This window comes from Thamnophis sirtalis, unplaced genomic scaffold, assembly GCF_051295495.1.
Source record: "Thamnophis sirtalis isolate CommonGarterSnake01/CBP01778 unplaced genomic scaffold, rThaSir2_p1.2 scaffold_1, whole genome shotgun sequence".
Taxonomy (NCBI): domain Eukaryota; kingdom Metazoa; phylum Chordata; class Lepidosauria; order Squamata; family Natricidae; genus Thamnophis; species Thamnophis sirtalis.
Genome location: NW_028261381.1, coordinates 83021222 through 83036960, shown reverse-complemented (window position 1 = coordinate 83036960; position 15739 = coordinate 83021222). Strand labels below are relative to the sequence as shown.

The 15739-nt window shown below is 33.8% G+C and overlaps 1 protein-coding gene across 8 annotated transcripts in view; it reads left to right on the top strand.

Annotated features, from left to right (window-relative positions):
- The window catches only part of STK33 (serine/threonine kinase 33), a 57326-nt gene that overhangs the window by 26658 nt on the left and 14929 nt on the right, over nt 1-15739 (top strand). For 6 of the 8 annotated variants that reach the window (XM_087717676.1, XM_087717646.1, XM_014055217.2 and 3 more), the window contains 7 exons: nt 814-1103; nt 4123-4242; nt 6145-6258; nt 8436-8540; nt 9926-10064; nt 12656-12744; nt 15134-15218. In XM_087717676.1, the coding sequence (XP_087573802.1) occupies nt 882-1103; nt 4123-4242; nt 6145-6258; nt 8436-8540; nt 9926-10064; nt 12656-12744; nt 15134-15218 (874 nt within the window). In that variant the 5' untranslated portion in view covers nt 814-881. The remainder of the gene's footprint in view (nt 1-813; nt 1104-4122; nt 4243-6144; nt 6259-8435; nt 8541-9925; nt 10065-12655; nt 12745-15133; nt 15219-15739) is intronic. The other 2 variants (XM_087717682.1, XM_087717688.1) reach the window with 1 other exon arrangement.

Below are 15739 nucleotides of genomic sequence, written 5' to 3'. Positions count from 1 at the left end.
CATTCCATTGTGATTAAGGATGCAATTTGAGGTCCTGGTGGTCACTTATAAAGCCTTTCATGGCATAAATCTGTAATATTGGTAGGACTGCCTGTCCCCAGTTGTTTCTATTTGCCCTATTTTGTCTGGTGGGAGGGGCATTGTATGCGTTCCACTGCTTAAACAATTCATCTTGCTGGATTCAGAAAGCATACCTTTTCTGTTGAAGCACTTACACTTTGGAACACTATTAGCCCTGAGATTAGATTTGCCCCAAACCTGGTTATCACATTTATTGTGACTTTATTACGCTTATTGTATTGTTTTTATATGTTGTTGGACATCCAAAACTGGATAATGAAATGAGTGATTATATACAATAAATTGAAAAGCTAAACTAAACTATTAGTAGATCATAAAAAACACAGTGCTATTTTTCTGCTTTGTAAACTGAATATATCAAGACCAACAGTTCTTTCTGTTTTTGTAGAACTCAGTAAGTTTCTTGTTGAATTTTACTTTGTACTCTCTTACTATAGAGTCATAGTGGAGGTGATAATGATGATTTAACTTTCTTACTTATAGGAATAGTTTTATAGGTCCATTTTTTGTGATTGTATTTTTAATACATGGGAAAATTCCCATAATTCTTTGTTGGAATTTGCTTTCTGGAAAAATATTTTTACAATGATGTTTTTGACTTTCACTTCTCCAAATTATCTGTAAATATCAAGGTACAGTGTCTTTGTTACAATATTGTTGTTGGTTGCTAGTCACTACAAATTTTATGCCACCATATATTTTCTCACCTTCTTGTTCTGCTTCCTTCAACAGTGCATAGAGAGGTTCCAATCTTTGTGCTACTATTTAATTTGCACAGCAGGATCCGTACAATCAAATAAATGGCTGATCTCAATAAAGAAGAGAAGGATGTAAAATGCCTCAAGTGCTCTGCAACATTTCAACCAAGCAATAGTGTATATTCTTGTCCCTATTGCAAAAAGGATTCTGTGTCCTCTGGAGTAACTGTAGTAGAAACCTCAGATGTAACAACTGATAAAGCAAATGAGAATTTAGAACCTGAAGAAGGCCCCTCAAGAAAACAAGTATCTTCTTTAGAAGATGTAAGCAAACAAAATTTAGACATTTTCTTGTCTCCCTATGCTCTGCACTGATTTACTTTGAAATTATTTTCTATTTGCAGAAATATATATACCATATATGTGACACTTTCCATCTACAAATTCTCACCCACAAACCCAGACAAATATGTCAGGATCAGACCCCTTGCCCTGTGTAAAACAGCAGTGATTTTTCCTGAAAAATGTATCCTGCTCAAATCTTGGATGGAGCTTCCTTTTGAAATGGGGTTGGGTTTTATATGCATTTGAGTGCTGAGAAATCTAGCTATGGATATTGCATCATATATCAATTGCAAACACCTAGTTACTGACTCAATATTTACCCGTTCTCTTTAGTAATCTTTAAATGAATGCTTCATTTATCACAGTAATTGTAACTGAGGACTGTCTGCAGGCTATTCTGTTGCCCTTTCCCCATCTGTTCTTTCTTCTGACAGGGTCTGACTTCCTATATTCAGATAGTGACCCAGTTTCTGGAAAAATTCTTCTAATGTCTTGTTAATGTCACTACAGGTCGGAATGGAATTCCTAGCATTCAGCAACAACAATCTGTCAGGTGTAGCTGTACTCTTAAGTTACTCCTATGTGGAAAATAACTAACTTAAGGATTTGCTTTCAAGCATGTGTAATGTTTTGAGTTTGATCAAGACAGGACATATTTATTACAAATACATTTGCAGCCATTTTAGAGCACTGGTTTCCTTTTCCCTTACTTATTTATATAGAATCCTCTGTATTTATATCCCTACTTGTAAGATAGGAAGCAACTCAGTGAAAGAAATAATAAACAGCAGATTACATTAGATAACTCATTTTGGATTCACTTCCCCAATTTTAATTGTTCCATTTTGGCAAAAATATAACAGAAGGCCTGAATGGATGACATCTCAAATCAGAGGAAAAGAGATTAGAGAGTGAAATCCTATTGATTCTCTGTAATCTCCTTCAGAGAAGGATACAATCAATTCTGGTAACTTGCTGAATAGGTTTTAAAATTGGTATTAAGGACATGGAGGTATATGATTCTATGTACAGAATTGGTTCTAGAAAGTGGAACCAGTGAATTTCTGTTTGCCCTCATGGTATGTTAGATATATTTTATTCTCAAACATTGTTTTGAGCAAATGTAGGCAATACAATAGGTTATCCAAGATTTGGAGTAGGGTATTTTTCCCCTAGGCATTTAAAGTTGAGAGATACCTTAGTCGCCTTTATATTTTTGCTTTCTCATGTTGATGTTTTTACAGATTAATGATATACTTAAATGTTATATGATTTAATTATATATGATTTAAATCATGTGAATTAATTATATATTTTAATGCATTGACATAAACAAATTTTATGTTTATAGTTGTTTTTAGTAGAGTAGAATGGTGATATACAAATATTTTAGTAATGGATGAAATACAAATATTTTGAAATAAGTAATGAATGACTGCACTGATTTTATAAGAGACTCCTCTTATTCCAAGGTAAAGAAAAAAATTAAAAGGCCTTTTACTTCATTTTAATCCAGTATAGTGAGGGTTTTTTTTCTTTTGGGCTGGTAGAATTGTATTTTTCTCCTATCATAATATTGTTAGAAGTGTGCAGTTAAGAATAGAGCTAAGGCAAAAATTGCAGAAAAAAGGGCAATTTATTTTTTCCTGTAAATTAGTTTATTTAAAGAGGCTCTCTTAAAATGAAGAGGCAAAGCTTTATACAATGATATAAATCATATTTGAACATGCCACGAATAACCAATATCTGGGATAGAAAATGGAATTGAGAAACTATGACAGGAATGGAAAATTTCTGAATCATATGACGAGTTACCAGATGACTGGCAAAAGAAGGATATGTCATCGATGCAAATATTACCTTGGTTTTTGAGTATCTTGTTTTTTAAAAGACAGTTTTCACAACATTGTCATTCAAATTTTCGACACCATAGATTTATTTGTGTATTTTATTTCTTGATTCCAGCAATTAGCTTCAACCCAACCCTTTCAAATCTATAATTTCTGTAATCTGTAGAAAGCATGACTCATCACATGTTTTTATGATGAAATGTGAAAAGTGTGTCACTGTTGATTCTATAGCACATATTCTTGAAACTAAAGATTAGTTGGAAAAATAATTTCAATAATTTCTTGAAAAAAATGTAATTTTATATACAGGTACATTTTTTGCAAATTTTGCTGTATTTTTGTGGTTGCCAAGAGAATTAAACAGTATGACCTAGTGTCTCCCCATTTGGACATATAGTATGACATTTTCCAAATAAACAGCAAATATTATGCTACCCTAAATCTCTCCAAGACCAATCTGTTTTAATATTCAAGTTTTAGAAAAGAAAAATAACTAATAGCACTGCAGCTGGAGAGCCCAGTAAAATATAGAAATTGAAATTACAGAGCTGTCTCTTGCCCTTCCTCATCTTTGTTTTGAAGAGATGCTTTGCATTCTTCTTATATTTCTCCCCAAAAGCTCAGTGTATCATTTTTTTATTTTTGAAAATAAACTGGCTGTGGATTCCTATGCATCCCTAAATCACATATGTATACAACCTCAGGAGAGGTCAGATCCTTTGGAGGAATATTGCTGTGATCCTGTCCTGGATACGTATGAATCAGATTGATTCAATTTCGAATTCAGTTGATTTTGAATATATTTCAATTTTAACCATTAATTGAAACAGAACATTTCACAAAATGTTAATTAATTTAAATTTCCATAGTTAAATTGATCGAAAGGGTATGGAGAAGGAAGCTCAGTTCCGATATAATATGTTGCAAGAATATTTTTTCTGTTACATAAGATAGATTTATACTGAAGTGTTCTTTTAAGCCAGTTAAGTTTGTCTTTTTTAGTTCCCGTCCCACTTCATATATTTTCTTTATTTGTAATAAGTTACATAAAATGTATCTAATTTGCTTGAAGCTATTTCAAACAGTATATAGTCTTTAAACAATGGCTTGTGTTTTAATTTCATGCTTTTCTTTTTATGTTCCTAAAGATGTCAAAGGCAGACTTAACAGACGTTCACAAAAAAATACTTGTTACCCCAGGCATTCGTGGCAATATTGCGGAATGCAAAATCCCACATACACGAATAGATGATGGAGCAGCTATTCAGGTTTGTAATTCAGTATCCTTGTGAAATGTTGTTGTAACTTTTAAAGTATGATATGATAAAGAGAATGGTTTAGGATTGAGTAGGTTTAAAAAAAGTTTAAAACCATAATATGGAAATATCTAAAGTCATGTACAAGCTATTGAATTCTCCAGAAATCATCAGTCTCAATATTAAACAAAATGAAATGGATTTTGGACTAGCTTACATTACCCTATTTAGAACACATTTTCAAAATATTTGTGTAGACTACTTATTTGTACTCAGAGAAATTATAGCAACCTGGCACACAAACGATCAGATGATTGCAGCTAAAAAAATATTCTAGGGATTTTCCTCCTCTCATTGTAGTTATGATTCAAAAGATATGCTGCTCTGTTTACCAGGACTGGCTTAAATCAGCATGTTTTATTTAAACACAAGGGTACTAGGTGTGAGTAATTTGGATAATTTATTCAAGATAACAGAGTTGACCACATGAACTTGCTCAAGTAGACAACATTCTTACACAATTTTTAGTTCTGGGGTAACATACACAACTGTTTTACACAAAATTAGAGCTTATTATTGCAGGCATTCCAGGAATATAAAGGATTAATTTTGGGACTGCATTTCTGATCTACCATGTTGGCTTTAAGGGAGAATGAAGAGATTATAATTTCAAAAACAGGGACAAGAAAAATGAAATTGGGTGAAAAAACCCAGCCTTTAAAAAAAAAAATCTTTCTGAAAACCAGAGGAGGAAGACAAATTTTTGTCAGAGAACCAGTTTGGTCAGTTATCAAGGCACCAATTAGAACTCAGGAATCTTAGACATAAAAGCCAGATGGATAACTTTGGACCAGTCCTCTTCTTTCAGCACGGTTTTTGTGGTGGGGAAAATGGGAGGAAGGAGTATTAGGTATATTCACCACCTTGATTTATTTATAAAAATAATAAAGGCAGGATTAAAAAAAATTGAAAAGAAAAAAAATACCCAAGATTGTATGAGTAGCCCTTGAGCTGGGATTCAGAAAGCTAGGCAACTGAGTTTTGTAGAAAAAAACAAACTGATTATGAACATAGAACATAACTTGAAGTGATTTATAGGAAGAAGAGTATTGAGTTTCAGAAAACTGTTGTGCCAACGGGTATACCTGGGAAGATAATTTCTGTTAATGCTTTTAGTTTAAAATGCTCAGTTTTAACTAACTGGTGATGAAGGAAAGATTTGTACTCTTTTAGTTAACCAGCCATCAACACTTTGACAGTAGTTGAAACCAGTTAGGGGTTAATCTGTGTCTCTAAAATACCTGAATCAGAGTGCAAATGAGAGTGGAAACATCTTTGATAATGGAATTTTATTTTCCAGCAACACTGTTGTTTTAGCAGTCTGATTTTTCTAGTTAGTTGCTTTGCATTTTTTTGGTATTATTTCTCCTGTTCTATAATTCTGTTAGCTGGGGCTAAAGGTCAATCTGCCAAACATTTCTGAATAAAAAAGGGGCAAGTCCAGGGCATTTGTACATGAGGCTGGGAGTAAAAAAGCTTATTTATATCCATTTAAAAAAAAAAGAAAAATAACCAGGTAACAAAAATGGCATTAGATTTAAAGGAATATAAATCAGAATACATTACCTTAAACACCCCAAGCATTAAATTGGAAATGGGGGGAACTGCTTATAGTGAGCATTTAAAAAAATGAGGAATTCTAATTATTTTTCTTTTTTAATTCATTCAATTCTATTGTCCCTTCTATTGCATTGTACTTTGTTTTTCTTAATGCATAAAACATCATCTACATGTAATTGTGCATATTTATCATCTCTCTAATACATTTGGTGATTTCTTGGAACTATCTTCTAACTATCTTTCTTCTGTACTTTGTCCTCTTATTTATTTCTTACATATTCTCTATGTCTGCAGCAAATTTATTCTTTTGGAAGGAAATTAGGACAGGGCAGCTTTGGAGTAGTGATTGAAGTAACACACAAAGAAACAGGCGTAAAGTGGGCAATGAAGAAAGTGAACCGTGAAAAGGTTGGTATTTGTAACAGACAAAGAGTTTTTCACCTTGGCAATGATTACCTTATTTTAACATTTAATTTGAATAACCATGCTATAATTATGAGCTTCTAAGTTTCTACTGTAGTTAGGAAATATTGATTACTGTGCATTTATTATTTCTTCAACATTTTATGGGAGATATAATAATGTTAATTTATTTTGATTGTAACTGTGGGACTGCAGATATGTCAAATGAAATAAAAGAGTTTTACAATGCAGCCTAGTACCTGTATATTGTACAAATCAAGGTAGCTCATTTCAGTAAATGTTATGATAAAAGATTGTTTTTAAAAACTTTAATAAGTGATATGGGCAATATCAAATATGTAATGATCAAATTATGAAGTAGGTGTGTTTTACTCAAATTAAATTCTTTCAAAGATTGTGCAGGGGAAATGAGATTAAATCCTTAAACTTTGAACCAGAAAGTATCACTGAGAAGTGACACCATCTTTAAAAATGACATGATATGTTATAAAAATGGAGTTGAGGGCTTTCAAAGGAAGAACAAAAGTGTGAGCAATTAGCTTTAATGATTTAAAGTATTGTAAAGAAAAGTGGCAGTTACAAAGTTAACATATCATAGATCCTAGTACTACTACAAAATGTATATAGATGTGACTTAGAAAAGACTGAAACAAATATGTTCTTTGCTGTTCTGGCAAAAATGAACATGGGAAGAGTAAATGGATCTGAATAAAATTTAATTAACTTTAGGGACCTCATTTTGTAAATATAGGTGGGTATTTTGGACTGGATGATTTAGAACAGCTTTTAGCATATATATAATTCTAAAAACCAATTACAGGCCCTTGGAGAGGCTTCTATAAATATATAGCGCTTTTATAAATGTAGGCATCTAATAAAGGTGAAACTCAAAAAATTAGAATATCGTGCAAAAGTTCATTTATTTCAGTAATGCAACTTAAAAGGTGAAACTAATATATGAGATAGACTCATTACATGCAAAGCAAGATAGTTCAAGTCGTGATTTGTCATAATTGTGATGATTATGGTGTACAGCTCATAAAAAACCCAAATCCACCATCTCAGAAAATTAGAATTTTACATGCAATCAATAAAACAAGGATTGTACATAGAACAATATCGGACCTCTGAAAAGTATAAGCATGCATATGTACTCAGTACTTGGTTTGGGCTCCTTTTGCAGCAATTACTGCCTCAATGCGGCGTGGCATGGAAGCTATCAGCCTGTGGCATTGCTGAGGTGTTATGGAAGATCAGGATGCTTCAATAGCATCTTCTGCATTGTTCGATCTCATGTCTCTCATCCTTCTCTTGGCAATGCCCCATAGATTGTCAATGGGGTTCAAGTCAGGCGAGTTTGCTGGCCAATCAAGCACAGTAATCCAACAGTCATTGAACCAGGTTTTGGTGCTTTTGGCAGTGTGGGCAGCTGGAAAATGAAGTCAGCATCCCCATAAATCTTGTCTGCAGAAGGAAGCATGAAGTGATCAAAAATCTCCTGATAGACGGCTGCGTTGACCCTGGTCTTAATGAAGCACAGTGGTCCAAAGTCCTGTTGCTCAGTAGTCCAAAGCCCTCTTTTCTGATGAGAGCAACTTTTGCATCTCATTTGGAAACCAAGAGTATGGAGGAAGAATGGGGAGGCCAATCAAGCACAGTAATCCCACGGTCATTGAACCAGTTTTTGGTGCTTTTGGAAAACCTGTGTTATGTGCCATCAAGTTACTATTGACTGTGGCCAGCCATATTTTCTTCATCACCTAATCCAGTCCTTCAGGTCTTCCAGCCATGCACTCTAACTAGTATAGCTGAGTCTATCCACTTTGCTGCTCATCTTCCTCTTCACTTTCCTTCCATTACATAAAGTGGCATGAAGTCGGCATTTGGGTGATTATTATTTTTTGTATTTTGTTACTTCAAACAAACATTCAGTTGCACAGTTGGCTTTGTTGCTTCTTGTTGAGGCTCTTGCAGTGTCTGATAACCTCTGTAGCCTTAATCTCAAATTCTTTCTGTATTTTGGATATGTTTACTGCCTTGAGTTATTTGTAAAAATAGTAAAGATGGGATACAAATAAATAAATTAAAATACATTAAAAGAACAAACAAAAATTGATCAAGTTTAGTACTGTTTGTAAAAAAAATACTTTTCTCACATTAAGGCTGGGAGTTCTGCTGTAAAGCTTCTTGAACGAGAAGTAAGCATTCTGAAAACAGTAAACCATGAGCATATAATACATCTTGAAGAAGTGTTTGAGACACCAAAGGTACGATTTCATAAATGTAACTCCCAAGGTTCAGTTCATATCATGTGTAAAACAAGATATAATGATGGCAGTTGGGTGTTCATTTGCTCCTAAATTCTTAAAAATAATGTTACTCTTCCCTAACCACTTTCTTGTGGTTTGGACCAAAACTTCCTTCTCTATTATTTAATGCTACATATTTTTCTGTCTGTTTCAAATTTGCAGCATTCAAATATCCCTTTTTCTGAACAAATCTGGAAATGCATTTGGTTTTTTTTTTTGTCAATTCAGACTTTTATGACTGTCAGATCATTCTTATATTGGTTGGTAGTTAAAAATGGTGAGATGGCAGTTGCAGCTAAGTGATTGAAACCCCATCCCTTTGTGGGGGAAAAGCTACTATGACTACCACCTTGCATTTTGACTACCATAAACTGTGGTGCTTGTTACTTGTTTCCGTTGGGATTGTTATATATGCCAGATTTTCCCTGTCACAGTCTAATCCAATTCTCAATGGCTTACAAATAAAATGAACATAATAATAAATACAGTATAACACCTCCTACCCAGACATAAAACAAACACCATCCATCACGATTCAAATGCCTTCCCAAAGAACTCATTTTTCAGCTTCTATTTGGAAAATGATCAACATTGGGACTAATCTAACCACAAATGGGAGGCCATTCAAAACACCGATGCTGCCACCCTAAAACACACCTTCCCTCTTGACTTCCTGAAAATTGGGAGCAATCTGTTGCCTCTCCTGGCACAATTGCAAATTCCAGTGAGGAGATGCATTCCTATAAATAACTTGAAATCAGACTATAAGGGTTAACACCAGTGCTTAAAATTGCACTTGAAAGATAATAGACAATCAATGTAGGGCCTGAAATATATACATAATCCCATCTGGGCCCTAACTTTTTCCATCAAGCTAAAGTTTACTGAAGATTTTAAAGGCAGTCACATGTAGAATGGTTTGCTGAAGTCTGGACAAGTGGTGATGCTAGCATGAGCCATTGCAGCTCTCACTATAGATCTAGCTACAATAGGTTTACCAGCTGAAGCTAGGAACCTCATGCCCTCCATACCATGATGTGCTGCAATAGGATTCTAGGATGACATCCAAGCTATGGTCCTATTCCTTCAGTTACAGTAACTCTGTGTCTAGAGTCATCAATAGGCTCAAAAGAACACTAATATTCTAAGTATTGGGTGAAAGCCCAAGTTTCAGTGTTAAATTTGGAGCCACCAAGAGTTTTGGAACATGCTGAATAATTATTTGGGAAAAACCCTATCGATTAAAGCTACTCCCACATTACTTCTTCAGTTCAATATTCTATGTAAGCTAAGGTGGTGTTACACAGACACAGAGACACAGATATATTCTTTGTTAATGTCAGCGGGTGTATCTTATAATGGAGTTATGCGAAGATGGAGAACTTAAAGAGATTCTTCAAAGAAAAGGTCAATTTTCAGAGAATGAGACTCGGCATATAATCCAAAGTCTTGCATCAGCAATTGCTTATCTTCACAAGAAAGGTAAGAATGTTCATTTTGTACTATATTTAATAATTGCAGTTTTCCTATTTTTACTGTACTTATAGCTGAAAACCATTTTTACTGTAATTATATTTTTAGTATAATAGATGAGTTAATAAGTACTTTATTCAAAGGTAGTAACGAAATAGAATATTTCTAATCCTCTCTTCATCATGGATCAAGGCTGTTGACTCCAACCTTGCCAAACTAGGCTTCTCCCCAATTTTAATACTCAAGATGGACCATGATCTAGCAAGACAAACCTTGTGACAAAGGGTGGAGGACATCGAGAGACTTAGGGAAAGCTCCACTGTTTCTGGCTCCAGATGCCATTAGATGTGTTGTTGCTCCTGCCAGCTATGTTAGTCAGTTGGAGTCAGCAAACCACCGGAAAGCATTTGCACTTGTATGATGTTAAGCGTTCCCATCGGCAGTTCTGTATGGCAAGTATAAAAGGTGGGATTCAGCCAGTTCGCACCACTTCAGGAAAACCAGTTGTTACTTTTTTGAGCAGTTTGGTGAACTGGTTGTTGGAAGAAATCATTAGGACAGAGAACCGGTTGTTAAATTATTTGAATTCCACCACTGGAAAAAAACATATTCTACAATAACTGTTAGGTATCCTTGCCGTTCTGACACTACATATCTCCAGTGGCTGCTTAAGGATGAACTGTTCATGACTACCAGCAAGTGGTCAGATTCTGTGCAGCAGCACTAGGGATTTGTCACAAACATGTGTCTTCTCCACCATAGCGATGTTATATAACAATTGTGACAAACCCTTTGCACTGCTTAGTCACTTCTCTTTTAGCATTGAATCTACAATGAGCCACACAGTTTAGGGATTCCGACTATCATATAGTCAGACCATGTGTAATTGACACTGGATTTTATTATAGATTTTAGTTGTTTATTATTTTATACTAGTAGTTTTAAGTTTATATATACTGCTTTTATTTGTTCTGGTTGCTGGTTTAAGACTAATAATAACTTGTTGTTGATAAGTTAATAAGTAGTTTATTCAAAGGTAGTAAGGAAATAGAATATTTCTAATAATTGTTATTTTCTTATCATTTCTGTGGATATAAGTTTTAGTCCGGAAAGTTGTTCAATAAGCAAATGAATGGGATGTGTCTTTTTCAAAATAATGTCTCCATTTCATCATCTCCTGGATTAGAGGTTCAGAAAGACCCACAGTGTAACAAGAACTGCTATTAGAAAGTCAAAGAAAACATACCAAAATAAACATAGAATCTCTTGCATGTGCTTTTGTCTTTCAGCCAGTTCATTTTAATGTTGTATAAAACATTTAACAAAATTTGACAAAAGACCTTTTCCTCCTATAGTGACATTACACAGTGATGCACAAAAACCAGTGAGGTTAACAATGAAGGTGCTATTTCTAGAAATATTTGGATCCATTTCACAGCATATTTATCAAGTTTGGGCTTTTCATTTTTATCAATATGAACTTGGGCAAAGGTTAATATGGATTCTGACTCTTTAATCTAAGCAGTGATCAATGTGAGCATCTGTGTATAACTTTCAATAATCTTCATTAAGAGAATTAAGAAGATAACATTTTAGAGAGAGGATTATATCTTTCTAAGATTATATCCTGATTTGTTCACCTTGGTTTTGAATGGACCGTTGATGAGACAATAATAATTTTATTTATACAAGGAATATTTTATTTTTTTAGAATTTTTAGAATAATAAGGCTCATGCCTTCCTTGGGTCCTGTCACAAAGCTTTCCTCCAACTTCTTGGAGTAGAAATATATAAAACTGGAATCTTTTACATCTGAATGCTGGTGAATCATCACAGAACTCTTTTTCTTACTTTGTGATGCAGTACAGAGGATTTGAACCTCATCTTCAACATTTGGCCATTCATTCACTTTTCCTTTAGTCGTTAAAGTGTGTGTGATTGTGTGTGTGTGATTGTGTGTGTGTGTGTGTTATAGAAAAGTTGAAGAGAGTTCACATTGTTTTGGACAGGGTCACAGGACCCCATTTTATTCCACTAAGATGCTCAGATAAATAGACACACATAAATATGTGACAAAATACTAATGTGAGATTTGATATAATTTTAAAAAATCCTAAGCAAATGATAAAAAACAGAAAATGGGTAGTTTGTGGTTCAACTATGAATAGAAATAAAACAGTAGTAGTGGTGGGAAGGAACTGAATAAGAAATAAGTGCTCACCTGAATTTTTTTTAATGTTTTGTGTTTCTGAACATAGAAAGCATACTGAGTATTTTCATTTGAAAATACTAATTTTATACATTAGTGCTTTTAAAATATTCCTGTGACATATTATATTCTTTAATGTTATAAAATCTATGCAGGTTTCTCTTTCATTTTATTTGAAGAATCGATCTAAGTTTGACCGAAGTTTGGAACATACAGAAACTGTTCTCTTTTTTTTATGAAAGAAGGAATACAGTGACTGCTTGCGTGCATTAATGTGAAATGAAATGCACATAAATTACTCAGTCAAAAGGGTTTTAAAATATTTTTGTCAGAATATTTTTCAATGCATTTGATAAATAACACTTTTACTTTTTGTTCTCCATCTTGACAGATATAGTTCATAGAGATTTGAAATTGGAAAACATTTTAGTTAAAAGCAGTGACATTGATGAACAAAATGAAATGAAATTAAACATAAAGGTAAGAAATTGTAATACTTCACTTTATACACTACTTTTTTTTCCAGATACAGGTATCAAAAGTCACTTTTCCTAGTAAATGCCTATTAGTAGCTTTTAAACTGAAGTGTAATGGTATAATCAAGCCAGAAAATAAGGTTCTGACATAGCAGCAATTGACAAGAATGTGGGAGTCAAGTGCCACTGGTGAAAAATTTCTTATTGAACAAAGAACAGTATAGTTATATGTAAAGAAATGTTTTTAAAAGTATACTTTATTCTTTTTGTTCACTTTCTGGATATTTTAAACTGTTAGCAAATGTAAGCCTGGAGATCCATGATTAGCATGAATTATGCATATTGGCAAGTTAATTTAAACATTTTAATAATTTTGAAAACTATAGTTTTTACATCCCAATGACTTTCTACTTTATGGACTTCAGATGAATATTTACTGCCAAAATGCATTAACTGATTCAAGAACTTACACTTATTTATTTATAAAGAAATAATCGACCTTTAATAAATATAATTACAAAATGCCTACTATTTTTATAGTTGCTTTAAAATGACTGGGAGGATTTAATAAAATGTCTATAATGATATCTAATATTAGGGTACATTTTATGGGAAATAAAGCCACATATTATGATGAAGTGTATTTTATGTCCTTGAGTGTTCTGCCTGAATCAAGGTTTCTCTTAGGGCTAATTCATGCTTCTCTTCATGCCTTTTGATTCTGTATATCCTCCTGCTTGCATTTCTGGGGAGAAATGTATGATCATTCTTGGGTTTGAGGAGTGGCATGTTTGCGTGCTAAATCAGACTGTTGTTTTTCTCCTCTTCCAACACAGTATTGACTATATGTTAAGGCTGCAGGGCCTTGCTATGTTGTTTTGGCACCAGTTTTCCTGGACAGTTCTGATGAAAACATTTTAGAAGAAACAGTGCTACAGACAAAGCATCAATGCCTAAAGACACAATAATGTAACTCAAGTAGTTGAGATTTTCAAAAATATGCGGGCAATGTTAGTTCTTCCATGTTGATTTTTCTTCCATTGCACAGCACTTTGGCATAATCCTATTCTTTTGTGCCAACAAGAGCTGAATGCAACATGTTGTAGGCACAATTACCCAGCCTCCTTCTCATCAGGATATATGGTTTCTGAGTCACATGTAGCAGAGTATTTCCCCCAGATCCAGGTATCAGCTCTGTGTGCAGGAAAGCAGGGACCACAGATTACCTTAGCCAGGCACTGAGACAGGAAGAGAAAAAAGGGAAAAGATAGTGAATTGGACAAACCTACTTTCTTCTTCTCTTTTCTGGCTCAGCTGACATAATAGCCCTTTCAAGGGAGATGGTACCGAGCAATGGATTGACTTTTGGGGGGGCCATATAATATCCCTGAAAAGAAAATGGAAAACACTTCTCTGGAAAGCTGAGGACATGTTTTGCAGTAATAAAAGCAGCCATTCCTTTGCTAGATTGCTCTAGTTTCCATTACATAATGATATCTGATGACTTCGTAGATATCCTTGTTACTTTCTTGAGAATAATACAGATTTCATTATCATTTCTTTTTTCCTGGATATTTTTTGACTTCCCAGTCTCTCCTATAGATGAGATTTTCTGATGATCTCTCATCCAAGCACTCATCAGGTTTGCCTTTGTTTAGCTTTTTTGAGATCAGCTAGATGGAGTGGACTAATATTTATCTACTGTAGACAACAAGATTGACAGGAACACGACTGACACATGATTGACACTGTTTATCTCATTCTGTCCTTTATGTCTGAAATCAAACATACAGAAAATGGACAGTACTTTGGCAGCCCTCTCAAAGCAGTCTATGAAATATAGGCTGTAAGGATCCTTGGGTACTTGGATTCCCTGAAGGAAAATATTCTCCAGCCACTCTCCCTTTCCTTCTTGCTTATTTGTTTATAGAATGTGTACAAATAAAATGTATTAAATTCCCTTCAACTGAAACACCCATTTAGTCTCTAAATGTCTTTATTTCTATATTAGCTTCTACTCAATATTAGTATCTTCTCCTGTATATTACATACTGCATTTGGATCCTTAAGCACCATGTAATTATAATTATGTGTCTTTTAAATATGTTAATATAAGTCCTGTAGCAGCATTTGGTTTTCCTGGCTGTTTCTCTTGAATACCCATCTTGCTTTTATGTATGCACAAATGCTAATGCAATTTCCAAAAAAAATGGAAATATTTATGGAAACCTGGATGCAGACTTTCTGCTTAATGTGAATTGTTATAGGAAATCTTTTGAGGTTTTTTTAAAAATCTCACACAAAATGGTTTAGCTATGAATATTGAAATTTTAGGAAGAATAAAAAGTTACATCCATGTATATAATAAAGAAAACAATGATGGTTTCTTATAGGTAACTGATTTTGGTTTAGCTGTTCAAAAGATGGGAGGAAGTGAAAGCATGTTCCAGTCTACCTGTGGGACTCCTATTTATATGGGTAAGTCCAGTACTTTATATAATATTTTCCATTAAATTTGAACTGATTAAAATAGTATTATAATGAATTAAAGTTTTGTAAGTATCAATAAATACATAGGGATATATCGAATTCTATTAATTTATATATGTGCAATAATTGTTATGCTCATGACTTATGGATACATTATTATGATATAAGTTTGAAGTTATGTAATTGTTGTTAGTTATAACTATATTTTACCAATAGAGAGTTTCTTCAAACAGGACTGAGTAAGCTTTTTAGAATGAAAATAATGATCTTAATAGGGATGGCTAAGAACAGAAGTTTGCTTCCAATATTAACATTCAGAAGCTTGCTTGTTACAGTGGGCTTGCCTATTCCTTCCCCCACTTCTTCTGCATCCTTAGGAGACTTGGAATCAGAAGAACTGAGGTATGGAAAGAATGAAATACCTAACTGTTGGTAGAGGCTGCTTGTATGAATAACGTCTCAATTAATGTAAGCAGACTTTCCATGACAGTAGGCAAGACTATATTATC